Source organism: Columba livia, chromosome 28, assembly GCF_036013475.1.
Source record: "Columba livia isolate bColLiv1 breed racing homer chromosome 28, bColLiv1.pat.W.v2, whole genome shotgun sequence".
NCBI lineage: Eukaryota > Metazoa > Chordata > Aves > Columbiformes > Columbidae > Columba > Columba livia.
Window position 1 is genome coordinate 1,203,002 of NC_088629.1, and position 27,980 is coordinate 1,230,981.

General features: G+C 63.5%; 3 protein-coding genes and 1 pseudogene across 6 annotated transcripts; 3 read left to right on the forward strand and 1 right to left on the reverse strand.

Moving 5' to 3' along the window:
* Positions 1-88: 88 nt before the first annotated feature.
* Positions 89-3,715, forward strand: PBXIP1 (PBX homeobox interacting protein 1). The gene is made up of 11 exons (XM_065043008.1): positions 89-208; positions 594-666; positions 744-846; positions 927-982; positions 1,063-1,201; positions 1,280-1,492; positions 1,976-1,999; positions 2,085-2,158; positions 2,234-2,359; positions 2,429-3,399; positions 3,476-3,715. The coding sequence occupies exons 2-11, from the start codon at positions 613-615 to the stop codon at positions 3,522-3,524; spliced, it is 1,809 nt and encodes a 602-aa protein (XP_064899080.1). The 5' UTR covers positions 89-208; positions 594-612; the 3' UTR covers positions 3,525-3,715.
* Positions 3,716-4,224: 509 nt separating this feature from the next.
* Positions 4,225-6,566, forward strand: PMVK (phosphomevalonate kinase). 3 transcript variants are annotated; one of them, XM_065043170.1, is made up of 5 exons: positions 4,225-4,382; positions 4,930-4,993; positions 5,903-6,055; positions 6,122-6,251; positions 6,358-6,566. In XM_065043170.1, exons 1-5 carry the CDS (start codon positions 4,300-4,302, stop codon positions 6,492-6,494), a joined length of 567 nt encoding a protein of 188 aa, XP_064899242.1. In that variant the 5' UTR covers positions 4,225-4,299; the 3' UTR covers positions 6,495-6,566. The 3 variants fall into 3 exon arrangements, with proteins under 3 accessions (XP_064899242.1, XP_064899243.1, XP_064899244.1); XM_065043172.1 differs by having other exon boundaries at positions 4,288-4,414; XM_065043171.1 differs by lacking the exon at positions 4,930-4,993 and having other exon boundaries at positions 4,249-4,382.
* A 778-nt stretch (positions 6,567-7,344) lies between these two features.
* On the reverse strand, positions 7,345-7,463 carry LOC135576621 (5S ribosomal RNA; annotated as a pseudogene).
* Positions 7,464-7,746: 283 nt separating this feature from the next.
* Positions 7,747-27,791, forward strand: KCNN3 (potassium calcium-activated channel subfamily N member 3). 2 transcript variants are annotated; one of them, XM_065043004.1, is made up of 8 exons: positions 7,747-8,642; positions 12,262-12,357; positions 14,661-15,079; positions 19,188-19,440; positions 20,443-20,553; positions 20,974-21,101; positions 21,228-21,297; positions 22,200-27,791. In XM_065043004.1, the coding sequence occupies exons 1-8, from the start codon at positions 7,917-7,919 to the stop codon at positions 22,494-22,496; spliced, it is 2,100 nt and encodes a 699-aa protein (XP_064899076.1). In that variant the 5' UTR covers positions 7,747-7,916; the 3' UTR covers positions 22,497-27,791. The 2 variants fall into 2 exon arrangements, with proteins under 2 accessions (XP_064899076.1, XP_013226353.2); XM_013370899.3 differs by having other exon boundaries at positions 7,750-8,642; positions 19,188-19,329.
* The last annotated feature ends 189 nt before the right edge of the window (positions 27,792-27,980 follow it).

The following is a 27,980-nucleotide window of genomic DNA, read 5'->3' on the forward strand; positions in this document are numbered from 1 at the left end:
ATGGGATGGGGGGGGTGTCCGGTACCGGACGGGCCGCACGTGTCCCCGCCCATCGACTCTACCCATTGGTCCGTGGGCGCTGCCGCGCGTTCCTATTGGCTGGTGGCGTCACGTGCGCGCCGCTTCCCGAGGGCGGCGACCGGGACCGGGGGAAAGTTACCGGGAGAAAGTTACGGGGGAAAAGTTCCCGGGGGGACCCCGGTACCAGGTACCGACCGGGAACCCGGTGCCGCGGGCGGGACCGGAACCGGGAGCGGAACCGGGCGCTGCCCGCGGGTACCGGGCCCGTGTTGCGCAGTTGAACGGGCACCAGCCGGTGCGGCGGCCGCAGGGATGGGGGGCGGAACCGGCGGGGCTGTCGCCCCCGCGGCCGGTTCTCCGTGTCCCGGGGGGCCGCCCGGTATCCTGCGGGTCCCCGGTGTCCCCATCCCGGGCCCCGCGTCCCCATCCACCTGCCGGGCGGCATCACCCGCTAAAAATACCCCGCGGTGGCAGCTGGTGGCGGCGGGGGGACACGGGGGGGCCGGTCTTGCTCTCGCTCGTGTCCCTCTGTCCGTCCACCCGTGCGTCTGTTTGTCCCTCTGTCCTTACAGGTGGCTCCGGACCGTCCCCATGGCGGAGAAACCGGAGTCCCCGGACAGCAGCTGGGTGCTGGCGGGCGGCGAGGTGGGCGCTGGGGACAGAGCGGGGACACAGGGGGGTTGGGGACAAACGTGTCACCCACCCCCTCGCTGCTTTCCCAGGGTCTGCCCGTCGAAACGGTGGGTCCGGAGCGGGATTTGGGCTCCCACGGCGCCGAGGATGAGGAGCCGGAGGAGGATGAAGGCACCGGGGACAGCGGCACAGGCAGGCGGGGACCGCGGGGACAGGGACGAGCCGGTGACACCGGTGCCACTGGCTCAGCGCCGCGCTCTGCCTCCCCGCAGCCATCACCGTTAACGGCGCAGCCACTGTCGCCCGCCACAGCCCGGGCCCCGCGGGGGTGAGCCGGGAGCCACGGGGGGGTCTGGGGTCCCACTCCCCCTGTGGGGACACGCGTGACCCCAATTCTTGTGTCCGCAGGACCCGGAGGAGCGTTGGGGACACGGGGACGTGAGCGCGGCGGATGGCACCGCGGAGCCCGGTGTGACGGATGGCGGGGAGCACGAGGAGCCCGACGCCGAGGCTGAGCCGCCCCCCTGCCCTGACACCCCCAAAGCAGGTGGGACCCCCGCAAGGGACCGGCATGGGGGGGTCCGTGGTGGGGACCGTCCCAAAAGGTTCCCCTGTCCCTCCCCAGGGCCACCGACCGAGGAGGGGAGCGGCACCAGCAGTGACGATGACATGGAGGGGCTGCTGCGGCGACGGCAGAGCCACGAGCCGCCCCCCGGCCCCCCCCGGCCTGTGCCTGCGCCGCACCGGGGGACACCGGGGGACGGGGACGGACTCGGCGTGAGCAAGTTCCTGCTGGGCGCTGCGGCACTGGTGGCACTGGGACTGCTGGTTATCTCTGGTGAGGGGGCCTGGGGACAGGGCGGGGGTCCCAGTGGCAGTTTGGGGTTCCCAGGGGAAAGAGGGGGGTTCTAGGGGTGGGTTGGGGGGCCCAGGAGCACGGCGGAGTCCCAGGGACAGGATGGGGTCCCAGAGGCAGGATGGGGGTCTCATGGACAGGATGGGGGTCTCAGGGATAGGATGGAGGTTCAAGGGACAGGGTGGGGGTCTCAGGGGCAGTTTGGGGGTCTCAGGGACATGACAGGGGTCCCAGGAGCAGGTTGGGGGTCCCATGGGCAGGATGGGTGTCCCAGGGACATGGACGGGGGTCCCAGGAGCAGGTTGGGGGTCCCATGGGCAGGATGGGGGTCCCAGAGGCAGGATGGGGTTCCAGGGGACAGGATGGGGGTCTCAGGGGCAGTTTGGGGGTCTCCAGGACAGACCGCGTGTCCCAGGGCCAGCATGCAGGTCCTGGCGTCCCCTCCATTGTCCTTTCTTCCCCCAGGTGGCATCTACGACCCGGTGGACGGTGAGTACAGGGCCTGTCCTTCCCCGCGGCAGCCCGGACGTGCGGCCGCGGTGCGATGTCCCTGTCCCCACCCGGTGCCCCCCAGGCCCCGTGGAGAGCGTGGTGAGCCGGGACGTGGCGGCCGGCGAGCAGGACTCACCGCTTCTCACCGACGGCAACGTAAGGAGAGGGGTTCACGGGGGGGCTGGCACCGTCCCCAAGCCCCCCCAGGGTCCCATTGTCCCCGTCCCCCAGGACTCGCAGCCGAATCCCCCCCTGTCTGACACCGGGGACCCCCCGAGCGTGCAGTCGGTGACGCAGCTGCTGGACAAGCTGGCCAAGGAGAACCAGGAGATCCGGCTCTTGCAGGCAGAGCTGCAGGTGGGTGACGGTGACCATGCACCGGTGCCACGTCCCCGCGCTGTCCCCAACCCCCCTCGTCCCCCCCAGGCCCAGAAGGACGAGCTGCAGATGCTGCTGCGCCGGAGCGAGGGTGACACGGAGGCGGCCGAGGCGCAGCAACGCGGTTTGGCCGCCGAAAACGCGCGGCTGCGCGCGGCGCTGGAGCGGGATGCTGCCGCGCTCCGCGACGCCCGGGCCGAGCTGCAGCGCCTGCGGGCCGGGGGGGCACCGGGCGGCACCGGGGGGGCAGCGGGCGGCACCGGGGAGCCGGCGGCAGAGCCCACGGTGCGGCGGGACGGTGCGGAGCGGCTGGCGGCGCTGCGGCAGGAGCTGGCGGGTGCCCTGGAGCGGGCGCGCGGTGCCGGGGGGCTCGAGGGGCTCGTGGGGGAGCTGAGCGCCCTAGAGCGGCGCCTGGAGCGGGAGCTGGAGGCGGGGGGGACCGAGCCCCCCCCCGGACCCTGGAAAAAGCCCTTCAAGGCGGAGAAGAAGGAGAACAAGCGGCACAAGCGGCACGACGCCCCCCATGAGTGGGAGAAGAAGGAGCGCGGTAAACCCCATGGGCACCCCAAGGACCCCCGGCCCCCCCGGGAGCACAAAGCGGGCAAACCCTGGGGAAAATCATCTCACGGCCCCCCCCGGCGCAGCCCACATGAGCTGCCCCCCCTCAGCCGCTACCGGGCACCCCAAGGCTGCTCGGGGGTGAGCGACTGCGCCCGCAAAGAGGGTCTGGAGGCGTTTGGGGTGGCGCTGGAGCCGGTGCGGAAGGCGGAATTCCTGCGGTTGCTGGAGGGTTTCATGGAGGGGCTGGGCTGGGGGGGGCACTTCGGGGGGGTGGCCGCGCGGCTGGACGGTGTTTTCGGGGCCGACGGCGCCTTCGCCCACGACCGGCTGCGCTTCGTGGACTTCGTGGAGGACGTGGAGGAGCTGCTGGAGGAGCTGGCGCGGCGGGAAGGCGGCGACGAGGAGGCGGCCGACGGCTTCGAGGGGCTGGTGCGGCGGCACTACGGCGGGAACGGCCGGTGAGACGGGGCGCGCGGCCGCGGGGGGGTCCCGGGAGCCCCGGAAACACCGACACGGTCCCCAATTCTCTCGCAGCGCCGGCGGGAAGGAGCGCGGCCGGAGGGACGCACGGCACCACGGATAGAGATGGGGGGGTCGCCACAATAGGAGCTTTTGCCCAGTACCCCCTCTAGGCAGGGGGGACCCCCCCGGTTTGGTTTTGGGGGGCTGGGGTTGCTGTGACACCGCACGGGACCGCGTAGCGCCGGGTCCCCCACCGGAACTGCTGTGTGATGCTGCACGGGCACCGCGCAATAAAGGCACCGCTGGGCTGAACTGTGGTGGTGGGGGAGAAAATGGGGTGCTGGGGGGGAAAAGGGGGTGCTGGGGAGGGAAAAGGGGGTGCTGGGGGGAACAGGGTGCTGGGGGAGGAAGGGGGGGCTGGGGAAAAGGGGGTGCTGGGGGAAAGGGGGATTCAGAGGAGGAAAAGGAGGTGCTGGGGTGAAACGGGGGGTGCTTGGAGGGGGAAATGGGGGTGCAGGGGAGAACAAGGGGTGCTGGGGGAAAGGGGGGTGCGGAGTGGGGGGGAAATGGGGGTTCAGAGGAGGAAAAGGGGGTGCTGGGGGGGAGCGGGGGTGCAGGGGTCAAAGGTGCTTGGGGGGGCCCCCGTGTCCCCGCGGGGTTTCGGGGTCCCCGCTCCGCACGGCGCTGTGCCATCCCCGCCCTGCAGGGGGAGCCGTGCGGAGGGGCGGAGTCAGCGGCGCGGGGCCCCGCCCCCTTCCTTGGGCCGTACCACTCGGCTCCCCGGCGGGGGGAAGAAAAGGAAAAGGGGGTGGGAGGTGCCACCGGGCGGGGCCAAAGCGAGACGACTCCCCCCGCCGCGAGGTGGGCGTGGTCGGGGGGCGTGGCCGGGCGCGCGGATGGCGGCGCCGCGCGTGGTGCTGCTGCTGAGCGGGAAACGGAAATCGGGGAAGGACTTTGTGGCCGAGGAGCTGCGGAGCCGGTACCGGGAGCGGCCCCGGGCGGGGGGAACCGGTACCGGGGGCGGGGGCGGGACAGGGAGCGGGGCCGGCAGGAGGAGGCGGGGCCAGCACAGGGGGCGGGGTCTGTGCAGGGGGTGGGGCTTCCACCAGTGGGGCGGGGGCGGTACGAGAAGGCAGGGATTCAACCAATGGGACGAGGTCATTACAGGGGGGCGGGACCTGAACGGGGGCGGGGTCGGTACAGGGGGGTGGGGCTTCAACCAGGGGGGCGGGGCTATAACAAATAGCGTGAGATCAGTAGAGGGGGCGGGGTAAGTACAGGGCCGGGGCTTCAACCAATGGGGCAGGGTCAGTATGGGGGCGTGGCCAGCACGGGTGGGTGGAGCCGCTGCTGGGGGCGTGGCCTGTACAGGAGGGCGGGGCCAACACGAGAGCGTGGAGCCACTACAGGGGGCGGGGCTGACACCGGACGGGGCGTGGCCGGTACCGGGTGGAGCCGTCGGGCCCGGTGCCGGCTCCGGTGCCGGTTCCAGCGCCTGTTCCGGTGGCACCGACCCCTCTACGCAGGCTGGGCCCCGATGTCTGCGCCGTCCTGCGCCTGTCCGGGCCCCTCAAGGAGCAGTACGCCAAGGTACCGCCCGCCCTGCTCCCCGAAAATAAGACACGGGCTTATATTAATTCGTGCCTTAGGGCTTATTTTAGGAGGTGTCTTATTTTTCCCTGAACAATCTATTCTCGAACAAAAAAATCAACGTTTATTCAAATATAGTCACGTCATCGCCCTCTGGACCATCAGCATCACCCTGAACTCCGTCCTGAGCTTCTTGTTTCCTTTTTTCAACCCTTGTTCTGGGTCTCGCGGGGTCTAACGAATGCGATTCTGCTCTTCTTGGTGAAGGGTCTGTCTGTCCCGCTGCGTTAATTGCCAATTAATTGTACTTATTTACAAGCCTGAACGCTGTTTAAATTGACTTTTTTAATGAGCTGTAACTAGGGCTTATTTTTGGAGTAGGGCTCATATTTCGAGCATCCTGAAGAATCACATAGGGCTTATTTTGGGGGTAGAGCTTATGTTCAGGGTAGGGCTTATTTTGGGGGTAGGTCTTAATTTGGGGGTAGGTCTTATTTTTGGAGTAGGGCTTATTTTTTTGATAGGTCTTACATTTGGGGTAGGGCTTATTTTTGGGATAGGTCTTACTTTTTGGGTACGGCTTATTTTTGGGGTAGGGCTTATTTTTTGGATAGGTCTTATTTTTGGGGTAGGGCTTATTTTTGGGGTAGGGCTTATATTTTGAGTAGGCCTTATTTTTGGGTAGGGCTTATTTCTGGGGTAGGACTTATTTTTGGGGTAGGCCTTATTTTTGGGTATGGGCTTATTTTTGGGATAGGTCTTACTTTTGGGGTAGGGCTCATTTTTGGGTAGGGCTTATTTTGGGGGTAGGGCTTATTTTGGGGGTAGGGCTTATTTTCGGGGACACAGTGCCCGCCGTGTTGTGCCGTCCCGTGCCGCGTGGCACAGCCGGTGCCGCTGTCCCCGCAGGAGCACGGCCTGGACTTCCAGCGGCTCCTGGACGCCAGCGCCTACAAGGAGTCGTACCGGCAGGACATGATCCGCTGGGGCGAGGAGAAGCGCCGCGCCGACCCCGGCTTCTTCTGCCGCGCGGCGGTGGAGGGGACGGTGCAGCCGGTGTGGGTGAGCGCCCTGGGGACGCCGGGGGGGTGTTTTGGGGGGCGCGGCGCTGACGGAGCCCCCGTGCAGGTGGTGAGCGACACGCGGCGGCTGTCGGACGTCGAGTGGTTCCGGGACGTGTACGGGGCCGCGGTGCGGACGGTGCGGGTGGTGGCGGCGGAGGAGACGAGGAGGAGGAGGAACTGGGTGTTTGTTGCCGGTGGGTGAGCGGCGCGGCGCCCCCCCCCCCCCCGAACGCGGTGATTCCGTCGTCCCCCCCGGTTTCCCCGGATGGACAGACGGACGGATCCTCTGCTCCGCCCCAGGGGTGGACGACGCCGAGTCCGAGTGCGGCCTGGACCAGGGGGTGACGTTCGACTGGGTCGTCACCAACGACGGGGACGAGCTGGCGCTGGACGAGCAGCTGGAGACGCTGCTGCGGTGGCTCCGGGACCAGCTGTGACCCCCCCCGTGGGTTCGGGGACCGTGTGCGTCCCCCCATCCCCAAATAAAGCTCCGCCGCGGAGAACCCCGACCCCTCCAGGCCTCGTTCCCTGCACCCCCCCCCATTAGGGATTTATGGGTGTTGAGGTTCATTTTAATTCCCTTTGCCCGGCGGGGGGGTCACAGCTGGGTGCTCCGTGGTGCGTTTTAATAGGTTTCCAGCAGCCGATTATTCCCTGTGGATTATCCTCCCCGAGCAGACGGCTCCTGCTCTAATACCTATTGGGGGGGGACCCCTGGCAGGGGGTTCGGATTTGGGGAGGGAGATGATGGTCCAACCCCCCCCATCGCTGTGGCAGCGAGTCCTGGGGGAAGGAGGAGGAGACTCCACAACCCCCCTGGGCAGCCTGGGCCAGGCTCTGCCACCCTCACCCCAACAAGTTGCTTCTCATCTTCCAGCGGAACCTCCTGTGTTGCAGTTTGCACCCATTGCCCCTTGTCCTGTCCCTGGTTGTCACCAGAAGAGCCTGGCTCCATCCTCCTGACACTGCCCCTTTCCATCTTGATCCCCAGCAATGAGTCCCCCCTCAGGCTCCTCTTGTCCAGCTCCAGAGCCCCAGCTCCCTCAGCCTTTCCTCACACGGGAGATGCTCCACTCCCTCCAGCATCTTGGTGGCTGCGCTGGACTCTCTCCAGCAGTTCCCTGTCCTGCTGGAACTGAGGGGCCACAGCTGGACACAAGATTCCAGATGTGGTCTCCCCAGGGCAGAGCAGAGGGGCAGGAGAACCTCTCTGACCTACTGACCACCCCCTTCTAACCCCCCCCAGGTCCCATTGGCTTCCTGGCCACAAGGGCCCAGTGCTGGCTCAGCCCACAGCACCCGCTGTTCCCAGCTGGTCTCCCATCCAAGTACTGACCGGGCCCGACCCTGCTTAGCTTCCCAGATCAGACCAGATGGGGCGTTCTCAGGGTGCTCTGGCTGTATATATCACATGTATTTATATATATACGTTCCCCAAGTATATCCTCACGGTATCTGAACTAACCCCTTTTCCATGGTCACCCCGCTGTCCCCAGGTCCCTTTTCACCGCTCTCCCGCAGCTCACTCCCCAACTTACACCGGCCGCGCTGTGGAGCCGCCGGTGCCGGTGCCGGTGCTGGTGCCGGTGCCGAACTCGCGGTCCCGGCGGGGCCGCAGGAGCCGGGGGGCGCGGGGAGGGGCGGGGAGGGGGGGATGATGTCAGCCTGCGGGGAGCCCCGGCGCGGCCAATGGCGCTGCGGGGCTGGGCCAACCGGTGGCGGCGGCGGCGGCGGGGGCGGCGGCGGCGGCGAGCGCGCGACGGCGGCGGCGGGGAGCGCGCGCGGCGCCCCATTCATGAGCCACAGAACCCCGGGAAAGCGGAACCGGTGCCCGGGAACGAGGCGCCGGTGCCGCCGTTATGGAAACATCGGGGCATCATCTTCACGACTCGGGCGTGGGCGATTTGGAGGAAGACGCTCGCTGCCCGTGCCCGTTACCGGGGGATGAACGGGCACCGGCGCCGCCGCCTCCCGCCGCGCTGCCGCCGCTCCAGCACAGCCTGTTGCACTCCTCGCCCGGGTCGCTCCGGGCCCCTCCTCCTCCTCCCGCCGCCCCCGCCGCCCTCCACCCTTCCTCCCGCCACGGCAGCCAGCTCAACCTCGGCGACCACCCGGCGGGCTCGGGACCGGCGAGCGGCAAACACCGGCAGCCGAGCCCCCTGGTGCACCGGCGGGACAGCAACCCCTTCACCGAGATCGCCATGAGCTCCTGCAAGTACAGCGGGGGGGTGATGAAGCCCCTGAGCCGGCTCAGCGCATCCCGGCGGAACCTCATCGAGGCCGAACCGGAGGCGCAGCCCTTGCAGCTCTTCGGTACCGGCGGACCCCCCGAGATCGTCGTCTCGCGCGAGGACAACCACGCGCCCGCCGCCCACCGGCCCGAGCGCCCGCCCGCCCGCGCGGCCCCCGCCGCCTTCGCCAAGGGGCCCAAGCGCAAGGCGCAGAACATCGGGTACCGGCTGGGGCACCGGCGGGCGCTGTTCGAGAAGAGGAAGCGGCTCAGCGACTACGCGCTCATCTTCGGCATGTTCGGCATCGTCGTCATGGTCATCGAGACCGAGCTCTCCTGGGGGCTCTACTCCAAGGTACCGGCGGCTCGGGGGGGCGGGCGCGGGGCTGTCGGCGCTGGACGGTGAGCGGTGGGGTGAGCGCGGAGCTGTTTGCCCCATAGGGTGCCCCATAGGGTGAGCATGGAGCTGTTTGCCCCATTCGGTGCCCCATAGGATAAGCGTGGAGCCTTTTGCCCCATATGGTGCCCGGTGGGGTGAGCACAGAGCTGTTTGCCCCATATGGTGCCCCATAGGGTGAGCATGGAGCCTTTTGCCCCATATGGTGCCCAGTGGGGTGAGTGCGGAGCTGTTTGCCCCATACGGTGCCCCATAGGACGAGCATGGAGCCTTCTGCCCCATACGGTGCCCCATAGGATAAGCATGGAGCTGTTTGCCCCATACAGTGCCCCATAGGATGAGCATGGAGCCTTCTGCCCCATACGGTGCCCCATAGGATAAGCATGGAGCTGTTTGCCCCATACGGTGCCCCATAGGATGAACATGGAGCCTTTTGCCCCATATGTTGCCCTGTAGGATAAACACGGAGCCGCTTGCCCCATGTGTTGCCCCACAGGATGAGCATGGAGCCGTTTGCCCCATACAGTGCCCGCTGGCGCAACCGCAGAGCCATTCGCCCCATACGGCACCCCATAGAATAAACACGGAGCCTTTTGCCCCACAGGATGAACACGGAGCCATTTGCCCCATACGCCACCCCATGGGATGAACACGGAGCCATTTCCCCCGTGGAGCGTGGGACGGGGACACCCCGGCCGGCTGGGGCCGCGGGGGCGGCCGCAGGTGTCGGTGCCGGGCTGGGGACGCTGCGCCGGGTCCCGGTGAAGCTGCCCCACGTGCCACCACCAGTGACAGGGACACCGGTGCCATCAGTGGCCTGGGTGCCGATCCCCGGCAGCACCACGATCCCCGGCAGCGCCACGAGCCCCCCGCGCCTCCCCCTCCTCCTCCACACCCCTTTCTCCATGATTTGCCATTTTTCGCCTCGCAGGACGGTGCCTTGGATTTGGAATCCTCCCCCCACGCCGCTCCGGCTCCCGCTGCTTGGCAGCCGTATGAATAACGCTTTGTACAGACATCTGGCACGTTATTTATACCGACCCAGCGAGGGAAGCCATCGGCACCCATGGGTGCCGGCGGGGTCCCTGTGCCGCGGGGAGGAACCGGGTGGGAAGGGGCCGCTCGAGCGCGGACGAGGCGACGGAGCCGGAGCGGGTGGAGGGGGGACGCACCGGGGGTCCCGTGGGACCCTGTGCGGTGCCCCGTTGGCCAGGAGCTCCCGGTTGCCCGCAGCGGTTCCCTTGGCTCTGGCCCATCGCGGTGCTGAGCGCATCACCGGCTCCGCGCCGTGGGAAGGGACGATTCGCTCGGGGTCACGGCCAGAGCGTCTTCACGGCGCTTCCCGCTCCCCGTGAGCGGCACCAAAGCGCCGTCCCCACCCGGCCGTGCCGCCTGTTGAGCCGCGGCCGCCCTGGCCGGGCCCACGTGCCGGGGACGCCGGCTGTGCCGCTGCCACGCTCGCCGGCGCTGCTGTGTCAGCCACAGGAGACCCCGTGAGTCAGCGCCGTGCGGCCGCCCCGGCTCCGCCGCGGTGCAGCGGGGGGTCCCTCGGTCCATCGGCTCTGGGTTGGAGCGACCGTCTATAAATCCCTCCCGGTAGCCCCTGGTGGGAAACCGGAGCTGGTGGCCGCGGGTGAAGCGCCGGGGCCGCCGGCAGCTGTCGTGTCGGGGGAGTCGGTGCTGCCGGCCCTGGCGCGGCTCCAGCTTCGCCCCGCGGCCGCCGCCACGTGCTCCCCAGGCCGGGCTGAGCCGGGACGCGGTGATGGGATGGGGCCCGTCCCGCCGTGGGGACAGCACCGCCGTGTCCTGGAGCCACCGGCGGCACCGCCGCGGTGAAGCATCCCCAGCCAAGTCCTCCCCACCGCCTCGTTTGCCGCGAGCGGGGGATCCAGCAGCGGCTTTTCCTGCCGAGTCCCTTTGGATCCAGCACCGGTCAATGCGGTGGGTGCGTGGCAACCTGTGCCGGGAGGGCCGGCGCGTCCCTGCGAGGCTGCCGGTGACCCAGCGGCCCCGTGCTTTGGGCAGGATCGGTGCCACCGGGAAGTTTGCCTATTAATAGCCGTTTGTTTGGTCCCCGGCGCTTCTCTCAGCACCAGCCATTATATATCCACACAATTGCACGGCCGGAGCCAAGTCCTTAACAATGCGCCGCCACCTTCCGCGGCAAATAGTCCCTGCGGTGGGCTGGAACGGCCCGGCGGGGATGGGGACGCGCCGGGGACGCACCGGAGACAGCTTGGGGTGCTGGGGTTGTCACGAGTGTGTTGGGTGTTGGGGTGCCGGGTCTCAGGGTGCCATGAGCATGTTGGGTCTCAGGGTGCCATGAGTGTGCCAGGTCTCAGGGTGCTGGGTCTCAGGGTGCCATGAACATGTTGGCTCTCAGGGTGCCAGATCTCAGGGTGCCACGAGCGTGTTGGGTGTTAGGGTGTCATGAGTGTGTCAGGTCTCAGCACGTTGGGGTCTCAAGGTGCCACAAACCTGTTTGGTCTCAGGGTGCCATGAACGTGTTGGGTCTTTGGGTGCCATGAACAGGTTGGGTGTCAGGGTGCTGGGTCTCAGCATTTCATGGGTGTGTTGGGTCTTTGGGTGCCATGAGCGTGTTGGGTCTCAGGGTGCCATGAACATGGTGGGTGTCAGTGCCAGATCTCAGGGTGCCATGAATGTGTTGGGTCTCAGGTGCCATGAACACATTGGGTGTCAGTGCAAGATCTCGGGGTGTCAGGAGTGTGTTTGGTCTCAGGGTGCCATGAATATGTTGGGTGTCAGTGCCAGATCTCAGGGTGCCATGAATGTGTTGGGTCTTTGGGTGCCATGAGTGTGTTTGGTCTCAGGTGCCGTGAACGTGTTGGGTGTCAGTGCCAGATCTCAGGGTGTCAAGAGCGTGTTTGGTCTCTTATGCCATGATCGTGCTGGTTCATGCCATGGTCTCAAGATGCCATGAATGTACCAGATCTCAGCATGTCCTGAGCGAGTTGGGTCTCAGGTGCCATGAACCTGTCTGGGGTGCCACGACCGTGCCGGTTCCCAGTGTCCCGCAGATGGACCGGTGATGCGGGACGGGCACGGGGCAGCTTGGTTTGGACGTAACCGGTGCCGCGGCACTGGTGGAGCTGGTCAGTGGCCGGCAGCAGCGTGAACGTGCCGGTGACTGAAGTGGGGTGCGGAGGGGACCCCGTGGGAGGGGACGGTCAATCCCGCTCCCCCCGCCCCACCCCGGGAGCAGCCGCTTGGCTCACCAGTGAACCAGGGGCCGGCTGGATTTACATAGAGCTAATTAACAGGAGGATCTAATTAAACCATCCATTAGGGCGCCGTAAGACGGGGCTCACGCCGGATGCGGCCGGGGTGCTGGTGTCGTGCGGTCCAGCCAGGGGAGGCTGGGAATTAAGGTGGCAAAACCAGCTTAAAACAACATTGTGGGGAACGTGCGGCTCTTGCCGACGGCGCCATCGCTGCCCCGGCGCGGTTGAAGCACCGGGGTTGGGGGGATGTGGGTTTGGGGGGGTCAGTGCCTCCATGGGGGTGCAGATCGCGGTGGTGTCCCCCCGGTAACGCCCGCCCCGCTCTCTCCTTGCAGGACTCCATGTTCTCCCTGGCCCTGAAATGCCTTATCAGCCTCTCCACCGTCATCCTGCTGGGGCTCATCATCGCCTACCACACGCGGGAGGTGCAGGTGGGTCCCGGCGACGCCGGCGCCGAGCCACGGGGTGGGGTGGCGGATGCTCCCGTGGGATGCGGTACCCGGTTCGGAGCCAGGGGCTCGGGGCAGCGAGGGGTCTTGGGGGACAGGGAGCAGTCTTGGGGACACTGGGGGGGATTTGGGGACACTGGGGGGGTTTTGGGGGACGGGAGGCCTGGCTGCCCGGACACAGAGGCGGCTGCGGCCAGGAAGGGCTCGGAGCCGCCGCGGTGCCAAGGTAAACGGTGAAATCCTTCGCTAATCAGGGCTGGCCATGCTCTTCCTCCCTGCCCGCCCGGCGCACCGGGGAAGCCAAAGCTCCCAGTTTGCTCCGCAAGGCTGAACTGGGATCTGGCTTTGGCGCGACGCCGGGTTTGGGGGGACGGGGGGAACCATGCACCGGGGTTTTGGGTCACCAAAGGTCCCACCTTGTCCCGCTCGATGCCGGGGGACGGTGGCGGCTTCGCTGGGTGGGGGTGCGGGGAGACCCCCCTTGTCCCCCCCGCCCTCACCAGGTCACTCAAAGCAAATATTTGCGAGCTTTGGCTTTCACTGGAATAATATTTACCCCGGGGGGGCGGGTTGGTGCTTGGGGTCGGCGGTTTCCTCCGCTTGTTGTTCTTGGGAGTGGGTTGTGCAACTGCGGTGGCCGGTCAAACAACCGCCGACGTCCCCCCCAACGTCCCCCCGCGGGGTCCCGGTCCCAGCCACTGAAACGTCCCCGGTGGCTCCACCGGGCCGGTCATGGTGGCGGGAAGGGACTGGGATGAACTGGAGCTGATTCGCACCGCCGGATGCCGATCACTCATTATCTCGGAGGGGCTTATCAAGGGATCGCTGATAATCCGGCTGTAAATCCGCAGCTTGCCGGCTGCGGTCACCCCGCTGGATCCCCGGGAACGACTTGGCTTTGGCCTCTTCCCTCAGTATTAATTACATTAATTGCTAAATCCTTTGAGGCGTTTGCAGCTCTCGCCGTGCCTCAGTTTCCCCAGCGCTCCTGGGGTCCTGCGTGTCCCCTCCACCCACTGGGTTGGGATGATTTGGGGTCCCCGGGGGGTCCCCAGGGGGTTCCTGGGGGGGTCCCCAAGTGCATTGCCCCCCCGGCCAGGGCTGCAGGTGACAAGATCCTCCTGCTCCCCCTCCTCAGCCTCTTGTCTCCTTCCCCGCTGGAGCTGGGGATGCTGGGGATGCTGGGGATGCCCCGGTACCCACGGTTCCCATGGCAACCCCAGCGATGCGCCGCAGGGCTGGTGCAAGGGGAGGGGGGGAAATGCCCAAATCCCCCTTTGTCTCCTTGTCCTCCTCGGCCGGCCCGTGGCAAACCGAGCCCAGCGCCGCAGCCAAAAGGCTCCCGGGCTCTTTCCTCCCGCTGAGCTGTTTGTTGTGAACACCCCTCTCCAGGAAGGAACGGGCTGTCAGCCGCGAGCGCCTGACGCGCTGAGGATCTCCCTTCACAGCTTGGAGCTTTGCTTCTTTATTTGCCTTTTTCTTTTATATAAACAATTTTCTCAAACAAAAGCGGCTAAAAGGAGCTTTCGGAACAGAAAGGGAGGTGGCCGGGGACGGCCGCTCTGTGAGTCAGTGCCGGCGGCGCTTACCGGCCCCGGGGGAGAGCCCTGCGTGCTGTGCCGTGCCGTGCCGTGCTGGCAAAGCGGGGGGGTTGTTCCCGGCGCTGTGCCAGCCCCCCCGCCCAGGGTCACCCTGTGCTTAGCAGGGTCGAGGACACGCCGGTGGCGGTGGCACCGGCAGCCACGTCCCCCTTGGATCCCTTCCCGACGGCGTCTTTGCCAAGAGGCCCTGAGCACGGCCCCGGCTGCTGTGGTGACACCGGTGTCCCCATCACTCCAGGACAAGTTGTCCCGAGGCTGCCGGGGTTGGTCCCCATCACGGAGGGACCAGCACAAGCTGCCGCCCCCCGGCCCTCGCAGAGACCCCGACTCAGTCACCGGTACCCAGGATGAACTGGCGGTTGCCGTGACAACCAGATCCCATCGCCGGCTGCTCCAGCTGCCGTGTTCCCTCCCCAGAAGTTGCCCTCGGTGGCCGTCGGTGACACCGGCGGGAGCAAAAGGGCCGGGGTGGCTCACACCGGTGTGGTTTGTGCCGGTGCGCTCGAGGCCGGGCACCCCAAAGCTTCCCAGGGTTTCCCCAGCGTGGCACACACAGGCAGAGCCACGGCGGGGATGGCAAAGGCTCCTTCCCACCTTTTCCTCCTCCATCCATCCATCCATCCGTCCATCCATCCCCAGCCGTGCCCGGATGCCGGTAACCGTGTGCTCTTTGCATCCCGGTAGCTCTTTGTGATCGACAACGGAGCCGACGACTGGCGGATAGCGATGACGTACGAGCGCATCCTCTACATCAGCCTGGAGATGCTGGTTTGTGCCATCCACCCCATCCCCGGGGAGTACAAATTTTTCTGGACAGCCCGCCTGGCTTTCTCCTACACGCCTTCTCGGGCCGAGGCGGACGTGGACATCATCCTGTCCATCCCCATGTTCCTGCGCCTCTACCTGATCGCTCGGGTGATGCTGCTGCACAGCAAGCTCTTCACCGACGCCTCCTCCCGCAGCATCGGGGCGCTCAACAAGATCAACTTCAACACCCGCTTCGTCATGAAGACGCTCATGACCATCTGCCCCGGGACGGTGCTGCTGGTCTTCAGCATCTCGCTCTGGATCATCGCGGCGTGGACGGTGCGGGTGTGCGAGAGGTGAGAGGGGCTGGGGCTGCGGGGGGCGGGATGAGCGGTGGTTTGGGATGAGCGGTGGTTTGGGATGCGCGGTGTTTCGGGATATGCGGTGTTTCGGGATGCACGATGGTTTGGGATGAGCAGTGGTTTGGGATGCATGATAGTTCAGGATGCTCAGTGTTTTAGGACACGTGGTGTTTCGGGATGCACGATGGTTTGGGATACATGGTGGTTTGGGTGAGCGATGGTTCAGGATGCTCATTGGTTTGGGATTAGCAATGGTTTGGGGTATGCAGTGTTTTGGGATGCATGGTGGTTTGGGATACATGGTGTTTTGGGATGAGCGATGGTTCAGGATGCTCAGAGGTTTGGGATTAGCAATGGTTTGGGGTGTGCGGTGTTTTGGGATGCATGATGGTTTGGGATACATGGTGGTTTGGGATGTGCAATAGTTCAGGATGCTCAGTGGTTTGTGATGCTCGGTGGTTTGGGATGAGCGATGGTTCAGGATGGTCAGTGTTTCGGGACATGCGGTGTTTTGGGATGCACGATGGTTTGGGATGAGCGACGGTTCAGGATGCATGGTGGTTTGGGATGAGCGATGGTTTGGGTTACGTGGTGTTATGGGATGTGCGATAGTTCAGGGTGCTCAGTGTTCCAGGACTTGCGGTGTTTCGGGATGCGCGATGGTTTGGGATGAGCCGTGGTTCGGGATGCTCGGCAGGTTGGGATGTGCAATGGTTTGGGATCCTCAGCAGTTTGGGAATGTGGTGTTTCAGGAACACGGTATTTTGGTTGACATGTTGCTTCAAGAACACGGTGTTTTGGGAATGCAGTGTTTCGGTTCACGCGGTGTTTCGGTTCGCGCGGTGTTTCGGGGTGCCCCAGCACCATGGGGGATGCTGAGCTCCGGGCGCTCAGCAGCCGCAGGTTCTGCTGCCGTGTCCCCATCCCCAGGGCCAGCCCTGTCCTGCCGGTGCTGCACCCAGGGACACGTCCCCGTGCCGGGGGGACAATGCGGTGCCAGCTGGCGGGGAGCACCAGGGGCACCGTGCATGGGGGAAGGCCGGAGGTGCTGGTGGCGCCTGGCGCGGGCTCTGGCGTGGCTGCCAGCGACTGCCATGACAACCCGACGGTGACAAACCGGGCGGCATCGTGGGGTTGCTGTGGCTACCGGTACCGCGGCGCCTCCATCCCTTGGGGACCCGCCAGCACCTCTTTGTCCCGCAAAGGGACAGGGGGGCTGTGACCGAGCCCCCCAGCGCTGCACCGGGGGGTTTCTCCCTGGTCATGGCGCGCGGTAGCGGTGGCACCGTCCATCCCAGGGCAGGTCCCCCCAGGGTGTCCTGTCCCAGGAGACCAAACTCAGCACCATTCTGCCACCAAAACACCAACGCAAATCGCCCCGGAGGCTTTCAGAGCTGCAGGAAAGCACCTGAGACAACGCGCGTGTTGCCCTTGGGTGTCTGTGGATTTAACAAAATCACCCAAAATCCTTTTAATTCGGCGCCACCCGCAGAATCGAGGTGCGAGATTCGCGCCCACCAGCACCCTGGGGTCCCTGGGACACCCAGTTTGCTTCTGGGAGGAAGGTCACCCTCCTCTTCCCCGGCTGGCACCCTGGGGTGGTCGCCCTGGCTTACGGCCGTGGCAGCGCAGAGGAGCCGCGCGCTGGGGTCTGAGCAGATTTCCAGGCTGCGTTTGCCTTCCTGCCGCCCTCCGCGATGCTCTGGGGACGCGCTGGAGATTCGTGCGCTGCTTCAGGTCCTAAACGGGGAGTGGGCGGCCGGGCTCCCCGAGGGGTTCGTTCTGCACCTGGGGGGCTCGGGCTGGAAAACACCATGTAAATAAAGAGCCGTCAATGCTGAGGAAAAAACAAATAGAATAGAAATGATGCAAGCGAGGCGCTGCAGATCATCAGCGCTGCAGATCATCAGCGCTGCAGCTGCCATGAGCTGCCCCACCTCCCTCTGTCTACAGAGCGGCAGACGTGAACCTGGGGGGGCTCCTGGGCTGGGGTGCACCGACCCGGGGGGATGCAGGAGCTGCGGGATGGGGGAGCTCAGGGGGATGCAGGAGCTGCGGGATGAGGGAGCTCAGGGGGATGCAGGACCAGGGGATGGAGGACAGGAGGATGCAGGACCAGGGGATGCAGGATGGAGGGATGCAGGATGGAGGGATGCAGGACCAGAGCGGGGATGCAGGACCAGGGGGATGCAGGACCTGGGAGGGGGATGCAGGACTGGGGGATGCAGGACCAGGGGGGATGCAGATTGAGGGGGATGCAGGACTGGGGAGTGATGCAGGACAGGGGTGATGTGGGACCGGGGGGGAAACAGGACTGGGGGGGGATACAGGACCAGGGGGATGCAGGACCAGGGGTTGCAGGACTTGGGGGGGAATGCAGGACTGGGGGGGATGCAGGACTGGGGGGTTGCAGGACCCCTGAGCCGTGTTCTGTCCCCAAACTGCCGCACAGTCCCCGCAAAGGCCACTCAGGCCGTGTCCCCATGTCCCCACTGCTGGCAGATTGCGCTGGAAACCAGTTTGCTTTGGTTTGCACGGCCACCCCCATCCAGCGCTGTGCCGCTCCAAGACGGGGTCCCCGGGCTGTGGTGCGTCCCCTCGGCACCGTGGGCTGCGCCGGTGCCCACGGGCTCAGCGGCAGCGCTGCCGACGGGGGGGCCGCGGCTCTGGGGAGGCAGCGAGTCGCTAAGCAACCTCGCCCGCTGCCTGCGGTGCCGGCCCTGCCGCCGCCGGCACGCGCGGCGCTCGCACGTGTGTTCGCACGTGTTCACACGTGTGTGCGCGCTCGTGCAGCCGGCCCGGAGCTCCTCGCCGCGGTGGGGTCAGCCAAAGCGGGGCCGGCGTGGCGATGCTCATGGCACCGTGGGACCGGGGCGATGCCCGTGGCGCCGGCTGTGCCCACGGGGTGGACAAGGGGGAGGTGGAAATGGACACTGGGGTCGAACCGGTGGCGGCAGCTCCTGTTTATCAGCTCAGAGCGCATCTTGGAAGAGGCAACATCCGTCTGTCCGGCTGTGCCGGAGCACGATGTTCCCGGGGCCAGCTGTGGCTGAGGGAGCTTTCTCGTGTGCCAGGATCTCATTGAATCAGTCATTTTGGTTGAAAAGCCCCTCAAGATCAAGTCCAAGCGTTACCCTCCCCTGGCACTGAACATGTCGCTGAGAACCTCGTCTCTGTGTGTTTCAGCCCCTCCAGGGCTGGTGACTCCAGCACTGCCCTGGGCAGCCTGTTCAACACCCACAGCCCTTTGGGGAGAAATTGTTCCTCAGATCCAACCTCAACCTCTCGATCGAGTGTCCGGTTACTTGGGGGGGAAAAACATTTCAGAAGAGGAGAAAACCCAACTGCTGTGGAGCTGAGATGAACCGGGGAGGGGGTTTTGCCAAAAGCTCCATCTGTTTTCCCTCTCCTGATTTCACAAGGAGGGAGAAGCCGCTGGGGAGAGGGACACGTGCGGGCAGGAGGGTGATTGTGCTGCCCATGGCAGGGCGAAGGTGCTGCCTGCCCCCTATTCCAACCAAGGCTTTGGTGCTGGTCCCACTGCCCAGAGCTGGGGCTGCATCCCTGGGAGCATCCCGGCACCGTGGCCCCCGGTTATGTGTTTGCCGGAAGAGCCGCAGCCGGTTGCCGGGCCGGCCAAGGCGGCCGCTGACCTGGCGGCTCGGCAGGAACGTGGCCGTGGAAAGTTCGCAGTATCCTCGAAGCTGCAGCCGCTCCACGTGTGCTCCGTCTGGAGCGCCTGAGCCGCTCCAAGTGCCGGCGGCGCCGTGGGATCCGTCCCCGGGGGCGGCGCGGGGGAAACGGGACGCGGGGGAGGACGTGGGGGCTTTGCAGAGCCGCAGCTGTTCGTCCCATCACCGCGTGGCTGCAGCCGGCAGCACCGGGATGCGGTGACACGTCTGACCGAAAGCAGAAGCTCTTTCCCTCGAGTTTTCACTCTGGTTTTCTCCACGAGGGTTTTCTCGTGCCAGAAATTGCGCAAACGCCGTCGCTCCAGGACATCGTGCCCCGTTGTTAATTGATTAATGTTACCCTTGTGCCGCGCAGCCGCTGTGCCCAGGTGTCCCCCGTGGTGACACCGACACCCGTGTCTCCCCGGCAGGTACCATGACCAGCAGGACGTCACCAGCAACTTCCTGGGCGCCATGTGGCTCATCTCCATCACCTTCCTCTCCATCGGCTACGGCGACATGGTCCCGCACACCTACTGTGGGAAGGGGGTCTGCCTGCTCACTGGCATCATGGTAACGGCCGCGCCGCGCCGCTCACCCGTCCCCGCCGTGGCGTCAGGGCCACCGAATTATCCGGGGACAAGCTTCTTGGGCCGGCTTGTCCGTGCACAAGGCGTCAAAGCTGTAATTGCAATTATTATGAGCGCAGTAATTAGCAGGACGCGGTGGTTTGGTTAAGGGGAGGATGGTTGAGGCTCGTGGATTTGGGTTTATTTGGTGAGGGGCAGCCGGATTGTGGCGGGGTCGGGGACGTCCCCAGGGGGCCCCCAAAAGTCCTTTGGCCATCGCTGCTCCCCTCCTGGCTCCCATCGCCATCCCAAGTGCTGCCAGAGCAGCTGGGACCCCTCCACCCCCGCGCTCCCCTGGCGTCACCGCTGCACCGCGTCCAGAGGTCACTGTCCCCTGGGGCCTCCCCGGGGCGCCCCAGAGATCTCCCAACTTGTGGGGTGCCCCAGAGCCCTCCCAGCCCCCCAGCTCTGCCCAACATGGCACTGGGTGCTCCCAGAGCTCCTGCCAGCCAGCAATGACTTTGAACCAAGGGACCATCTGGCAAAGTGTCCCTTGTCCCAGTGCCCCCTGGTTGCGCAGCCCCCACCTCAGCAAGAGTGGGGACCCCCCATGGGGACCCCCCAATGCCGGGCGCTCCCTGAGCCGCAGCTGCCCTGCCGGGAAGAGAGAAGCAGCAGGAGCCAAGAGCTCAGGGGATGCTAAAGGCTTCGGCTCAGAGCATGACATTAATTAATGACTCTTTAATAAATGAAGGCGCGGTTGCCAGGCCGTGGTGCTGTGCCAGCATGCCGGGAGGGGGGAGAGCGCCGAGCACGGCGGGGAGCGGAGGCACCTTTGCTTTCCAAAGACAAAGCCGTGCCAGGGATGGCGGCTCAGTGGTAATCACCAGGATAAACGAACTGTGGGGAAAGGCAGCGATTCAGGGGGGGTCCCAGTTTGGGGATCATCAGCCTTTCCTGTTAATTACCCAGCACATCGTTAGCTCAAGGACACTCAGGCTGTGTGATATCTCCTCGTTGCGGGGGGGTGGAGCTTTAATTAATTACAGGGTTGAAATGGTGAGGGTGGGAGTGTTGGTGCTGTATGTGGGTGACTAAGGGTGATGTCCCCATGCAGGGTGCTGGTTGCACCGCACTGGTGGTGGCCGTGGTGGCGCGGAAGCTGGAACTCACCAAAGCTGAGAAGCACGTCCACAACTTCATGATGGACACGCAGCTCACCAAGCGGGTAAGGAGCTGGGGTTGGAAAAGAGCCTCGAGATCATGGAATCCAACCAAAACCCACCACCGGCACTACCCCCTGGCCCTGAGAACCTCATCTCTGTGTATTTCAACCCCTCCAGGATGGTGACTCCAGCACTGCCCTGGGCAGCCTGTTCAACACCCACAGCCCTTTGCGGGAGAAACTACCCCAAATTTTCAACCTCAACCTCCTTCTCCAGCCCATTTCCCTTCTCTGAACTCGCCCCAGATATTTGGGAAAACAAACCCTTTGCAAAGCTGCAGGAGATGGTGCGGGAGCGGGGCTGAACATCTCGCTCCAGCTGGGACGAGTCAAACGCTCTTGCAGCGACTGGTCCAGGAGCCAAACGGGTGTCTCGGTGAAATCCCCCATCCCGCTGACCCGCAGCCGACTCTCTTCTTGCAGATCAAGAATGCGGCCGCCAACGTCCTGCGGGAAACGTGGCTCATCTACAAGCACACAAAACTGCTGAAGAAGATCGACCACGCCAAAGTCAGGAAGCACCAGAGGAAATTCCTCCAAGCCATTCACCAGTAAGGGCCCGGGGGGGGATTTGTGCTCCAGCCCCCAGCAGGGACATGGGGACAATGTCCCATCGCTCGGGATGTGGGCAGGTTTGTGGTTGGGGGTTCAGCCACATTGTTCTTTCCCCCTCCCAGGTTGCGGAGTGTGAAGATGGAGCAGAGGAAGCTGAGCGACCAAGCGAACACCCTGGTCGACCTGTCAAAGGCAAGTTGTACCCCCCCACAAGCCCTCGTGTTTCTTTTCACTTGCAAAAACTAAAGTGGATCTGTGGGGTGATCACCCTTGTGAGGTCCCAGGGCTGAGCCGGGTGGATCTTGGGGCAGAAATACCCAAACCCCAGCCTGGTTGGGGAGGGAGCTCTGGAGATCCCCCAGCCCGGGGTCACCAGAGTGGGTGGCACAGGGTCACATCCATGGGGTTTGAATGTCCCCGGGGAAGGAGACTCCAAACAGCTCTGGGCAGCTGCTCCAGGCTCCGGCACCTCAAAGCACTCAAGTTCCTCCTCGTGTTCGGGTGGAAATCCCCGTGTTCCAGTCCGTGCCCGTTGCCCCTCGTCCTGTCGCTGGGCAGCACCGAACAATCTGGTGCATCCTCTGCCGCCCACCCTGGGGTATCGATCACATCATCGGGTCCCTCTCAGCTCCTCTGCTCCAGCTGAACAGCCCCAGCTCTGCCGGCCTTTCCAGCCCCCTCACGCTCTGTGTCCCCGCGCTGGGCTCCCTCCTTGTCCTTCTTAAACTGGGGAGCCCAGAACTGCTCCCAGTAACTCCAGATGGGGCCTCAGCAGCGGGAGGACAACCACGCTCTTCCTCACGCACCCAGTCATAGAATCATTTAGGTTGGAAAAGGCCTTTAAGATATCGAGTCCAACTGTTGTACACGAGCAGGGAGGTGTTTTCCAGGTGTTTTTTGAGGGGTTTTGGGGTTCCTGTGAGTTCAGACAGAATACGGAGGATGCTCCTTGCTCTGCGCTGAAATCCTGAAGGACTTCCCACCCGCTGCTCCTTCCAGCTCTGCTTTCAGCTCCATTCATCCCTCGTATTTTAATAAGAACAAAGGGTTGCAGGGCTCGGTGCTGGCACTAACCCCCCGCCGTCCCCCGGCAGATGCAGAACGTGATGTACGACCTCATCACCGAGCTCAACGACCGCAGCGAGGACCTGGAGAAACAACTGGGCAGCCTGGAATCCAAACTGGAGCAGCTCAGCGCCACCTTCAACTCCCTGCCGCTGCTGATGGCCGACATGCTGCGCCAGCAGCACCAGCGCCTGCTCGCCGCCGTCCTGGAGACACGGGGGGTTGCGGTGCCACTGGGCACCCCCCAAACGCCACTCTCCGAGAGCCCCATCGGCGTCAGCTCCACCTCCTTCCCGACCCCGTACACGAGCTCGAGCAGCTGCTAAAACATCCCCCCGGGGAGCGTTTCCGCGCAGGTCCCGAGGTCTCCGTGGATGTTTTTGGTTGGTTTTTCTTTTTGGCTTTTCTTCTGGTCCTCGGAGCCGGTGGGGCCGGAGCTTTGCCAACGCCTTTGGGATCGGGAATCGCATCCCCGCGCCCTCCGCCGTTCAGGTGCCTCTAGACGTGGTGACGGAAGGGGACGGGAGGGGACGCCGCCGGCGTCCGTGTCGCCCCACGCACAATCTCAGGTCTTCACATTTGAAAAACAAACAAAACAAACCACACAAAACCAACAAAGTCAGAAGCACTGAAGCAAAGAAGCAGAGGGACGGGTGTCCCCCCCCCCTGCGTGGACACCCCCGGGCACTCCCAGTGTCACTGTCACCATCGCGGTGTCACCGACACGGTGGCTTCTGGCACAGGCTCCATCAGTGGGACCTCTGCGAACCCCAACTTGTATTGGCCGTGACCCGCCTGGGGGGGGTTCCCCAGAGCCATGAGTGTTTTATTTCTGCTCCTCGGTGTCGCATTCTGCCTGGTGCCATGTGCCGGAGCCGGGACCGCAGTGCCTAACGCGCGGGGGGGCCGCGCCGGCGATGGTGAGGAGGGGCTGGCAGGCCAGCCCCAGCACCGGGGGGGTCCCCAGGTGCTCATGTCGCCACGTTTTGGGATCCCATGGGTTCTTTGCTACCGGATGAAAAACCCCGTCGGCGCTTGAACCCAACCGGCAGTGCCGAACGCACCGGGGCCACGGGGGGGTCGCTGGTAAGGGGTGGCGTAGCGGGGGCAGGTGCTTCATCTGGTTAAAACCAAGCCTGTCGCCGCCGTGCCGCGTGGGGGTCGCAGCACCGTGCCGCGCCGGCGCTCTGCCCCTGTTGCTTAGATTTTCTTTCTTATTTTTAGTTCTTTGCCGGTTCAGCTTCCTGAGGTTCCCTTGGGCACCACCTGGTTATTTCTGGAACTGGCCATTTTCTGTTCTTGCTTTCACCATTTCCTCCTTATTTTCCTCCCCAGTTCTGCCCCGGGGTCGCGTTCGGGCTCCGGCTTTGGGGCTGGTGTTTGCTGCTTTCAATGAAAACTCAGCAGAGGCTATTTATATATTTTTTAAACAGATGAAGCAACCGTGTAATTACTCCGCGATATTAATTACACCTCGCCCGGCAGTGTCAGTAATTGTAATCAAAGTCACTGTGCTACTCCAGGTACACCCAGCCTGCAATTTCCTCCTTCGTAACTCTTTGCCCTTCCATAAATAACGCCAGATTTGGTGCGCATGTCGGCGGGGCCGGAGGAATTGCTGGCTGAAAGCTCCACTTGCTGCCGGTGGTAGGTGGGTTTTTATTCCTTGTGCCCTGCAATTAACGTTACGGAGAGAACAAGCGGGAGGTAGCGAGGAGCGTTATCCCCTGGCGAGGAGGAGGAGGAGGAGGAGGAAGGCTGCTGCGAAACGAGCTTGCAGTTGCGTTGAGCCCCTTGGTCGCGGTTGTTCCCGTTGTGTTCGTCGGGTCCTCGGCCGCTCGGTTTGTGGGGACGAGCAGCTTGTCCCTTCTTCCCATCTTGTGTCATCGGTGCCACCACAGCGTGGGGGGAGCCTGGGCAGCCCCCCCAGGTCTGTTCTGTGCACCTACATGTGCCCTTCAGCTCCCCGGCAGGAGAAGCTTCTGCCCGGCTCTGTAAGGAGATTCTGGCCTGGCAATGGAGAAAAAGGTGTGAGTTCTGAGAAGGAGCCTGAAATGCGGCATTTCCAGCAGCCTGCAGGGAAAACGACTGTTCCTGGGGTTCAGACAGGAGCGAAGGCCACGCGCGACGGGGCTGGGGTGTCAGAGGTGGATCCCGGGGTGTCAGAGGTGGATCCCGGGGTGTCAGAGGTGGATCCCGGGGTGTCAGGGAGCCGGAGGAATGATCGACACTCGAGAACCGGTATCGCCAGTGAGAAAATGCTTACGGGCCAAAGTTTGGGAAACCTGAGGGTGTGAGACAGGAGCGGGCGCTGGAGCGAAGCGCCGGTTCCAGGAGCTACGGTGCCGCGGCCGGTGCGGGGGATGCTGGGCCTGGGGGAATGCTGGGATCTCTGCACCCTCATCTCCCCCATCCTGCACCCTGCGTCCTGTGCACCCCTGTACCCCTTATCTGTCACCCTGCACCTCACGTCCTTCCTCCTGCATCCCCATCCTGCACCCCATGTCCTGCACACCCCTGGGCCACCATCTCACACCGAGCATCCCTCAGACCCTGGACTCCCATCGCACACCCCTACACCCCACATCACCCACCCCCTCCACCCGTCACCCTGAGCACCGGGCTCACCGCACCTCCTGAGTCCAGCACCGGACTGACCCCCCGGCCCCGCTGCCGGGAGCTGCTCCGGTCCAGCCTGTGGCAGCCCCGGTACCGGGGGGCTGTGGGCCCAGGGGTGTCCCCCTAGAGCCACCGCCGTGTCCCCACCAGTGGATGAGCAGCCCCGGTCCAGGTGTCCCCCCCGTATTGTGCCCCGGGCATCGGTAGCTTGAGCTGGAGCTTCCCCATAACAGCTCCGGTAACAGCTCCGGTAACTGCTCCCCAGCCGCTGCTCACACCTGAGAGTGTCATTTTGGAGCCCGCGTCCCCAAAGGGACAAAAGGGACCAGAAGAGCCGGGACCAACCACCGCGGCGGAGGAAAAGCACAAGAACAAAACCCGTGACGCTGAGTTCTCATCCCAAAGAGAAGCACCCGACCCCCCCGCGCCAACGAGGCCGAACCCCAAAGCCCCCCAGGACCCACCCAGCCTCATTTTCCACACAACCCTGGGGGGTTTTTGGGTTATTTTTTGTTGTTTTTCTCCACGAACCTCGTCCCTGCGCCGCCTGTGAGGAAACGTCCCAGGAACCCCCCGGCCTCTCTGCAAACTCGCAGCCGTTTGTGTCCGGACTGAAGGAGCTTCGACTTGGGTTTGCGTCTCCGCCTCTGTACCGCTCGCTTCTTTTTTTAACGAACAATAGGGGAAAGCATAATAGTTTATTTTAACTATGAAATATATTGCTATATTATAAAGGTTATTGTAACTTTCAATTATGGTTTTGTACCCGACCCGCAGCGACGCCAGCCTGCTGCCAAATAATGTCTTGTTTCTGAGTACAGCCGCTGCTCCTGGGGGGGGATGGAGGCAGAACCCCAAAAATGCTCCCCAAACTCCTCATCCTTCCCCCTGCACCCCCTGTTAATTCCTTCTTTTTAGCAGGGACCCGCACGCCCCAATGGCACCGGAGTTTTGGAAATATCTGCCCACCCCACACACTTTTCCCCCCGAGGTCTCAGCACCTTTTGGAAAAGCCATTTGCCCCCGGCTCCCCAGCCCAGGGAGAGACTCAGCCCCCCAGCACAAGAGCCAAAATTCCCTTGTTCCCCCCCCCGGGATGGTGGAACAAACAGCCCCGTCCTGCTCTCCCAGCACAAAAAGCTCCGAGGGAGCGCGGCCGCTGTGCCGGGGGGGCTGATTTTGGCTTTAAATCCCTACCCTGGGGAGGTTTCGCTCCCTTGGGCCTCAGGTTCCGATGATGCTGATGCAGGAGGACGAAGCCGCGAGCGCGGCAGAGAATCGCGCTGAGCTTGCGGGGGCTCAACCTTCCGCACCATCGACTCTGTGAGCATCTCGTCCTCACCCGGCTGGACCCGAGCCCCGTTCAGCCAAAATCTGCAGGCGAGTAAGGATTGAAATGTTCTTTTTGCAGCCCTCCCGCTCCTTCCCGGCCGATGTGACCGTGTCTGGGAACGAGCGGTGCCCGCGGCACAAATTCCCGCTGCTTTTGTGTTGAAAAACCCTAAAAAACCCCCACGCCGGCTCGTTCCCGCCGGAGCCGCAATCACTGCCGTGCTGTCACTGTCACCGTTAAACCCAGTAGGGTCCAGTCCCTGCACCAGTGACCTCCTAGACCTGAAATCCCCCAGCAGAGACCAAACTGGGGCTGCCTGGAGTTAGACCCGGCTGGGGGTGCTCCTGCCCCACACATTTGTCCCCCCATTTATGGGGTGATTGTTGGTGGCAGCTGCTCCTTGCTGGGATGCGACTGGGGGGGTTATAGCTCTGCCAGAGGAGAGGGGCTGGTTCCCCCAGGGATTTTTTAGGGTGCTTGGTCCCCCCACCCCTCTCTCCTTTGGGTTTCTCCTCCCCACCAACTCAGACCCCTGTGGTTGTTTTTTTTGGGGGGGAAAGGTGATTTTTCAGCAGCTTGAGGAGGGGACGCTGCTGCAAGGCTCCCAGCTTCTCTAAGAGATCTCGGGGTGACGGAAAGGGGTTTTTGCAAGGAAAAGCTGCTCATGGGATTAAGTCATTTTTGGGTGCTCCGTGCGCCCCGTTCTGCTCCTTTTTCCACCCCAAGTGTTCTTCCCCCCGCCCCAATGTGCCGCGGGACCCCCCGGCGGGAGCCGCTCGCCCGTCTCCGTGGCCAGGACCCGGCCCTGGGCTTCCATCCCTGGTCCTGGCGGGGGCCGGGGCGGGGGCCGTCCCGTCCCCGCGGCGTTGCCATAAACCCGAGCTGTACCCAGAAACAGGCGCGTTTTAAACTATGGCTTTAACCTGTTCACTGTAAAAAGTGCCTTGGACTTTAATCTGAAGAGGTCAGTATCTATAAATATTTACCTGTGCGGGTGTGTAAGTATGCAGCTCTGGATGTGTAGTTACACACACAAATATATGATATATACGGACATCTAGAAGTGCTTCTGAGCCCTCTGTTCCTCACGGGAAGCGGTTTCGTGCCTTTCGGGGTCCGGCTGGGTGGTTTGGGGGGCGCTTCGGAAAACCACGCGGGCTCGTTGCTGCTTGTTGGGAGTCCGATTGAAACTACAACGCCAAGGTAAACACCTAATGTCACATATTACACTTTGGAGACATGAACAGGCTCTGTAGTTTGGTTTATATTGGCTATAAATTAGTCTGATAGGCTATAAAAGCAGAAATACATAAACACCGGATAACGCTCTGGACGAAGTAGCACGTTTGCCTTTATAGATTAAATGCAATATAAGAATTAATCTGAGTAATATTTTTCAAAACTAGATTTTTTCACATTTTTCAGGTCTTTGTGTGTCGAAGACGTTCATTGTGGGGACATATAAATAATTGAGGGAATGAACCCTAATGAAAACTGGTGTTCTAATGCTTACATTTCTAAAGAGCATTTTGACATCTCAGCGTGTACATTTAGTTGATGATTTGGGCCGAACAACTAATTAAGTTTCGAATTCAGTTTAATATCCACGAGTTAATATTTTGAATGAAGCTAAAAATATGTCTTTTTTTCGCATTCTCATAAAATTAAAGACCTCTTTCTATTCTGCTGAGGGCATTGGAAATAAACCGGGGGGAGCTGGAGCGAGGCTGCGCCGCCGGCTTTGGAAACGGCCCCAAAACTCACCCGCCTGCCCCCAAATTCATCCGGCTGCTGGAATGTGATAAATTGATAAATCAGGCTTCTTCTTAATAGACATATATTTAGTTAATACCTGTAA

What these genes read in the sequence shown, in the direction of transcription:
- PBXIP1 (XM_065043008.1), top strand. Translation starts at nt 613, where the DNA reads ATGGCGGAGAAACCGGAGTCCCCGGACAGCAGCTGGGTGCTGGCGGGC. An exon ending in GGGTGCTGGCGGGCGGCGAG is followed by an intron (nt 667 to 743) that starts GTGGGCGCTGGG and finishes CTGCTTTCCCAG; the next exon opens with GGTCTGCCCGTCGAAACGGT. An exon ending in CATCTACGACCCGGTGGACG is followed by an intron (nt 2,000 to 2,084) that starts GTGAGTACAGGG and finishes GGTGCCCCCCAG; the next exon opens with GCCCCGTGGAGAGCGTGGTG.
- PMVK (XM_065043170.1), top strand. Translation starts at nt 4,300, where the DNA reads ATGGCGGCGCCGCGCGTGGTGCTGCTGCTGAGCGGGAAACGGAAATCG. An exon ending in GCCGAGGAGCTGCGGAGCCG is followed by an intron (nt 4,383 to 4,929) that starts GTACCGGGAGCG and finishes CCCTCTACGCAG; the next exon opens with GCTGGGCCCCGATGTCTGCG. An exon ending in GGACGGTGCAGCCGGTGTGG is followed by an intron (nt 6,056 to 6,121) that starts GTGAGCGCCCTG and finishes GCCCCCGTGCAG; the next exon opens with GTGGTGAGCGACACGCGGCG.
- KCNN3 (XM_065043004.1), top strand. Translation starts at nt 7,917, where the DNA reads ATGGAAACATCGGGGCATCATCTTCACGACTCGGGCGTGGGCGATTTG. An exon ending in ACGGTGCGGGTGTGCGAGAG is followed by an intron (nt 15,080 to 19,187) that starts GTGAGAGGGGCT and finishes TCTCCCCGGCAG; the next exon opens with GTACCATGACCAGCAGGACG. An exon ending in TTCCTCCAAGCCATTCACCA is followed by an intron (nt 21,102 to 21,227) that starts GTAAGGGCCCGG and finishes TCCCCCTCCCAG; the next exon opens with GTTGCGGAGTGTGAAGATGG.